General features: G+C 39.7%; 1 protein-coding gene across 1 annotated transcript; it reads left to right on the top strand.

Moving 5' to 3' along the window:
- The first annotated feature begins 2,676 nt into the window (after positions 1-2,676).
- Positions 2,677-5,821, top strand: LOC122296828 (uncharacterized mitochondrial protein AtMg00810-like). The gene is made up of 3 exons (XM_043106626.1): positions 2,677-2,791; positions 3,008-3,159; positions 4,808-5,821. Exons 1-3 carry the CDS (start codon positions 2,677-2,679, stop codon positions 5,819-5,821), a joined length of 1,281 nt encoding a protein of 426 aa, XP_042962560.1.
- The last annotated feature ends 1,842 nt before the right edge of the window (positions 5,822-7,663 follow it).

Genomic DNA, 7,663 nt, shown 5'->3' with positions numbered 1-7,663 from the left:
CGGCGAATCTCCTCAAGTTTATTAGTCATTTGCACTTGAAGGCCTTCGTCCATCGTGGAACCTCCCCTTTGGCGTCTACGAGATCCACTTGCATAGGAGGCAGAGAAGGGTGTTGGTGACTATCTACGAACGTGTGTCGATGGCCCCCCATCATTATAAGTAACTGGCTGGCCACGATTTAGCATCTCCTCATCGAGCAACCACTCATCGTCAGAGTCTGGGGTCGAATTAGTTGAAGCATGATGCAAAGTCCCAGTTGCAACTGCACACCCAAAAATTGCGCAAAGCTGTTCATACCTTGGGCATCCCCAAGTCTTGAAATTCTTCCATGATGATCTCACCTAACATAAACATTATGTTAATGATGTCAGAAATAATTATGATAATAAAGTTTGAATATATTTAAAAAATGTTGTTAACGTACTCGAAGGGCATTTGCCCAATGTTCCTCGCTAGCAATTGGGGCCTTCCTCTCTAGATCCCACCCCAAATCGGTTTGCTTCATAATATCAGTAAATTCTTGTTGTTTGCACTTTAGACGAGCAATCTTTCCCTTAACTTGCTCAGAATTGAATTTCTTGTGGCACACAGCAGACAGTTGTGTAGCAAGCCTTACATTACCACCGTTTATGATCCTCCCTCCCCTCAATCTATCCATGAGGGTGTCCTCATACAACATGCCTACTAGTCAATCCTCGAACCCTTCATTCCATATGTCCCGATCACGGGTGGAATCCGTCGTATCATTATCCATAAATTCTCTCTATATGGTGACATTATAGTCATGATTGAACGTGCATAGCATTGGTGTCCAAACAATGACATGATATAGACAAGAAAATAAAATGTTGATGAAATGCAACTTTTGACGCTATAATGAATTTACGTGCCCATTGACTATAATGTTGGAATGTAAATAGTTACTATAATTATTAAACAAAAATTATAGAATTATCAGTCATAAGCCCATCATACATTTCCAGATGTGGAACTGCTAGTTGAGCGTAAGTAGTAACGCTACAACAAGAAATGGTTTCCGTTAGTCCCATCCAATTGGGAAACATAACTGGGAAAGTGTGGTTGCAAAACATGTTATCTAATAATGGGAAAAAAGGTATACCAGTGCAGTAAATTCAGCAAATTCACAGGAAATAGAAAAAGGCAGAAGTTGGATCCCTTTCATTGTCTTCCAATCACCAATTCTTAAGTAAATTAAATTAAAAAGAGGGCATGTTGTTCAGTTCAGGACACAATGTTACTGGTGTGAAAAACTTGATAAATGACTGATACACTTGACAAAATGGGATGGTTGGCACCTATGCATAGGAGTATTATCATTTGGCTATATGTAGAAGTTTTATCTTCCAAATGGTGTGCCAAATTTTATGGTAAGAGAAGAGAAAACGTACACGAATTTAAAGAAGCATATTTATTGAAAAAATAGAACAAGCTTTCCAAAGAAGCATCACAATTGACAATACAGATTTCATGGCTCAAATTAAAGAACAAAAACATTGGTTGTACCTTCCAACCATGCTCATGTTAAAGTAGTCTATATATGTATACTACCTTCAAAGGCTCTAGAGTCTAACATCTAAGAGCCTTGAATAAGTGTACCGTGACAAACCCAGGGGAGACAAGGTAAAAAAAGAAAAAAATGTTAACTCCCCTCCCCCACCTGCCAAAAAAATTAATAGTTGGATATTATGTAATAACCAGTCATTGCTTGAATCCTGAGTGTTAAGTATTCCACTGGTGCCTAGTGAACAAAACTATCACTAGAAAATGACTTGTGAATACCATATATCTTGTATTAAAATCCACAAAGGTCAAACAACACAATATTTGTATTTTTTTTTTATAAATAAACAACACAATATTACGAGCAGAACTAAGACAATCACACAGCTAAAGTATCAAACCAGGCTGTGTCCAAGACCAAGGTTCTATACTGTTACAATTTGCAACTAAGTCTATACCCGACCACTACAATAGTTCGACATATATTAGATAGTAACTGATGAAGGTAGCATTGTTCTTAATTGACACAAGCCACTGCTACCCACTCCCCTTTGACATCCACTGTGTTGCTTCAGAATGCTTGTGTAAAACCTTCCTCTAGAACAAAAATTAAATAGACCCCACAGACGTTTGCAAAAAGAAAGAGATTGTAGTGCACGTTCAGAGACAAGCATGTGCACCAATCCTGCCAAGTTCCAAATACAGACTGAAGACACCAAGCAAAACATGAATAGCTCCCCAATCAATTGCAGAGCAACAACCATGCAAGACTGTAACTATAAAAGAAATCCTAGTATGCATAGCAGAAAAAACCAGTAACGACAAAGCACAAAAGAAGCAAAAATTAATTTTCAAAACAGCGTTACAAGGCCAACATCCCAAAAAATGCTTATGTTTTTTCTAAACCAAAGACTATGCAAAGCATCAGACAGAAGCATCAAACTATAAACTGCTCACAGCAGACTCACATTAAAAATCATGCAGTTCGGGTTTACAAGTTAGCTGGACCGATTATGCCCAACCTAAACAAAATTTACCAAGCTCAATGTATCCATAATTCCTTTGACCAAAGACAACCAACTCAAAGTACAAATGTTGATTTTGCCTAAACAACTCAATAATTCCCAACATAGCAATTCCCAGCATTAAATCGAAATGGAAATCTCAAACAATGCCAAACAACTTTCTCCAAATTTTCTGACTGTTGAAGAGGTATGGGGGAGAAATGCTTACCCGGTACGACCGAGTCCTGGGAGCCGTGGTGGTGGGGGTATGACGATAACGCTGTAACTTCGGAGAAACGATGATAGAGCTGTGAGACTGCCGGTGTTTTAAAGGGATGGTTTTGAAGGGTTTGAGAGGTTTAGCTTTATAGACCATTTTCCCTACAACCGTCCACTCTATGGACAGTGGAGATAGGAGTACTCTATTGCAATGAAAGGAAAGCAGACCTTGAGTGAAGGGACAAACTGAATTTGCACTGCAGGGAGTGTAGATGGGTCCGGGGCAGAGATTCGCTTGCCAATGTTCTCTCGCTTTGGGCAGAGATTCGCACAGATTCCTTTATGCCAAGCTCACAACAGGGGGATTAGGGCCAGAGATTTGAAGTTCGGACTTTTTTCTTCACACAGGTTGCAGGTTAGGGACAGCCGTAGGTCAGTTTCGACATCTCACCGTTGATTCCGTCACATAAACTTCTGAAGAGGGAGGGGTAAATACGACTGTTTGAGTTGTTGCACTGCATCAATCCTCCCATGCGACAAAGACTTCCCCCCTGTTTACTGAAGAAGACAAGAGATGACCATAGCCTTGAAGGAATGGAGGCATTTCGGGAGTGAGGGTTTGGGGCAGTAGGGTTTGGGGCGATGCTGTTTGAGAAAAGCAAGTCTATGGGATTTTACGGGAAGGGAAAGTTGGGGAAAAAGAAAGGCATTTCAATGCCATTACTGCACAATTCTGTTGCCAGTCATGTCCATAAACAATAGCAAAATATTTTACAATGCAGATATCTCATCTCAGTTTCGAAATTAATTGGTGTTTGGTAAAGGTATCTCATCTCAGTTTTGAAATAGATTGAGATTTTCGTATCTCATCTTGGGGGCCAAACAAGCCCTAAGACATTAAGACCTTCGTCTTATTCTTCTATCAACCACATGTTGAGACATGACTCAGATTAACTAAGTCATGCATCCCAATCCTAAACAACTTAGTGATTACTATCTTCATGTATCTTAGCCCATACTCAATCCTCATTCCCATCCATACATGCCACATGAATTTAAGCTAATTCTGAGGCTTAAACATCATGCAACCATGCTGAGGACAGATTACCCATTATATATGGTAAACTTGTCCGGCACATGTGTCTCACCAGAGGCACCTGTATCTTATCCCTCTTATCACCTAAGACCAACTTATAGTCCAATGAACGTCCGCTTGTATAAAAAAGCTCCATACTCTAATATCAACTTGCTCAGACTCGGTTGATAGAACTCTTCCTACTTCCCGGCCTTGTACAAGTTCATCTGACACTTAACAAGAGGATTGCATCCACAAATGCACCTCTATCGTGTCATGTAGATTGATACAAATTTCGAGTCATGGCACGACGCCCGTCATGCTTCCGCTGCACTACTCTGATACTTTTCCACCACTTCACAAATACTCTCAGCCATAAGTCAAACACAAGGTGACACTCGTCATCTCAGACTACAGGCCACATCACCACTACTTTGGGACACTGTTACACAATTCTCGATGCTACACAATACACTCTATGCTCCTCAACTACGCAATCATCCTTTTATACGTGACACGCCTTATGATGCATCACTTTCTTCCACTCACACTACGCCACACATCACTACGACGCACGTCACATGAAGCGTCGCTGCATTACATGGAGTACGCTGCATGTATGCTCCCTTCACACACCACGCCGTATCACAACTAAGGCATATATCTCACGCCCATACTTCACAGCACAGTCTACAACACTACACAATTATGCCCAACACTTCACTACACATCCACACTTTACAATGAATTCCACAATACTAACAGCACAGTCCACAACCTATTAACTAGCATATATCATAAGTAATGAGAGATAGAGGATTATACTATCGTCGGGATAACCCGTACTCCACCTCCCGGTTATTGTCCTAAGGGGGAGACCCGTGTTTGTCGCCTCCGCAAATCCCTCTATGGCCTCAAACAAGCTTCCCGCAACTGGTTTTTTAAACTAACCTCAGTGCTTCTTGATGCAAGTTTTCACTCGTCTCAGGCAGATCATTCTTTATTTACCCTCACCACCTCCACCAGCATCGTTCTTGTTCTTGTTTATGTTGATGACATCCTCATTGCTGGTAACGACCTTTCTCAGATTGAGATTTTTAAGAAAATCCTCTCCACTCACTTCAAAACAAAGGATCTCGGTTCTCTGAAGTACTTTCTTGGACTCGAAGTTGCACGGTCTTCCACAGGCATCTTCCTTAATCAACGCAAATATGCCCTCGACATTCTCTCTGACAATGGACAACTTGGTGCACGGACTGCTCTTTTTCCTATGGAGCAACATTTGAAGCTTACTACTCAAGATGGCAACCTTCTCCCTGATCCTGGCCTTTATCGTCGTCTTGTTGGTCGCCTTATCTATCTGACCATCACCCGACCAGATATTGTTTATGCAATCAACACACTCAGTCAGTTTATGCACGCTCCTCGAGTTCCCCACATGACTGCTACTATTAGAGTTCTCCGCTACATCAAAGGTTGTCTGGGTCAAGGCATCTTCTTTCCTTCATCCAACAATACTCATGTTTCAGCTTATACAGATTCTGATTGGGCCAGCTACCCCACCACCCGCCGTTCCACCACCGGCTACTTTATTCAGTTAGGCACCAGTCCGATCTCATGGCGCACCAAGAAACAAAGTACAGTTTCTCGTTCTTTTGCTGAAGCTGAGTATCGTGCTATGGCCGTTACCACCTGTGAACTCACCTGGTTAAAACAGCTTCTCACTGATCTTGGTGTTCCTCATCCCGAGCCTTTTACTCTCCATTGTGACAATCAGTCTGCTTTGCATATTGCTCACAATCCTGTGTTTCATGAGCGCACCAAACACATTGAGATTGATTGCCATATCATTCGTGACAAAATTCGCTCAGGGCTCCTCAAAGCTGTCCACACTTCTTCAACTGAACAACTTGCGGATATCTTCACCAAAGCTTTGGGACATGACCTTTTTCATCATTTCTCGCGCAAGTTGGGCATTACGGATCTCCATGCGCCAACTTGAGGGGGAGTATTGACAGCTATCCATTGACAATTTTCTTACCATATCAAGACTTGCACAATTTTTGTAATTAGCTTAATTTTAGGACTCCATCACATTAGTCTATTTTCCTTTTGTATAGACTTTCCTTACATAACCTATTGTACGCCTATTTATTTGTACAGCTTAATATGAAATAAACAATTTTACGCTGCCCAATTTTATCTCCTTCTTCTCTCTTAACAGGGAGAGTGAGGAGAGAGAAGGGAAAGGAAAAAGTGAGGAGAAAAATGTAGGGGCTTGGGTATTTAATCTAGGCCATTCGTTTCAAGATCTTCAAAACGATCTAACGATGAATTTAAATACTGATTTAAAAATGCGTAAAACACTGAGAGGAATTAAGATAAAATATTATTTTATAAACTAAAATAATATTATTTTATAAAATAATATTCCTTCATTATTAATCAAAATGATGAAGTCTCGTTAATCACTCAAAAAGAATAAAACCATTTAAATTAATTTAGAGTTTTTAACATAAATTTAAATCTCGTAATATTTTTAAATGACTAAAATATTTAATTTAAATAATTTTTCACAAATAATATTTTTAGAGCTCATCAAAATATTATAATTGTGTTATTTTAAAAAAAGTTTAGTCCAATAACGCTGGAAATATCACATATAATTATTTTCAGAATATTTAAAATATCCATAAGTTTTAAAATAATTGGCTTGCTTAAAAATTCGCTTGATATCTTTTAAAACACGCCATTGAGGCTCGACACGTAGAACGAGACTCATAATTATAGAAAAAAGAAGGAGCAGGTTATTACATTAGAGGCAAAATTAATTATACAGATTAGAAGTCCAAATCCATCAATGAATATATCATTTTCCTTGTTTTTTTGTTAAGCACCATAAATGAACAATATTCAAAATCTACCTTGAAAAATATGCTTAAACTTCCACTCAACATCATGGAGATCCCTTGCTATAAGTTCCTTAGCCGATGGCATTTGTGAGAAATCCTACAGTACCAAAAGGAAGGGAAAATACAACACATCCCACTTAGAATTTTTTTTCTTCTTTTTTTTTTTTTGTAATTTTTTTTATAAAGGAAGCAATGGACACTACCAATGGAGGGAAAACTTTCTCAGCAGCAAGACGAGGAACAGATAACCCTCCATGGATACTAGTGTCACTCGCTGTCAATGTCTTGCAAAAGTAATTGGTGGGTTGCTTACTTGGAATCCCAAATTCCAGAGGTAGTTATGTATCCTTTTGCTCTGCCTACGTGCACTAACAAGAAAGTACCTTTTGACAATTTGTTTTTTGAGCTTGTCGACGTTGAGGCCAGATCGGGGAGGGAGGGAGGGAGAGGGAGAGAAAGAGAGATAGGGCTTTTAGAAAAATGATGGGGGAGGAAGATGCATTGAAGAATGAGAGCGAGACAATCGGGTGGATGTGGGCTTATTTTTAATCTTTTTGGAATGACTAGGTGGCCTGGAGGTTTTTGGCACCCATTCGGCCTGAAGGTTTTCCCCATTCTAAAAATAGCTACTAGCTTCTACAACACTTAAAGATGAAACACAACATTCCATTCTCTCAGCACGTCACTTATCCCTTTCCAAGTTGCGTTTTGACTCAAGGTTTAAGGTAATGGACCAATCCTGCAATAAAATACTTGGGCTCCTAGCTAATAAACACTTTCCTCATGGACCTCATTACAGCAAAAGAGCAATTATAACATGTAAGCAGACTCATGATAACTATAAGGAAAATACTAGCGAACCTGCTGTGGGATCCGTTATGAAGTCTCGCTTGACATGGAGTTTCCACTTGGCTATTTTCTTTTCTTTTTTG

This window comes from Carya illinoinensis, chromosome 15 (genome assembly GCF_018687715.1).
Source record: "Carya illinoinensis cultivar Pawnee chromosome 15, C.illinoinensisPawnee_v1, whole genome shotgun sequence".
NCBI lineage: Eukaryota > Viridiplantae > Streptophyta > Magnoliopsida > Fagales > Juglandaceae > Carya > Carya illinoinensis.
This window is presented reverse-complemented; position numbering and strand designations above follow the sequence as displayed.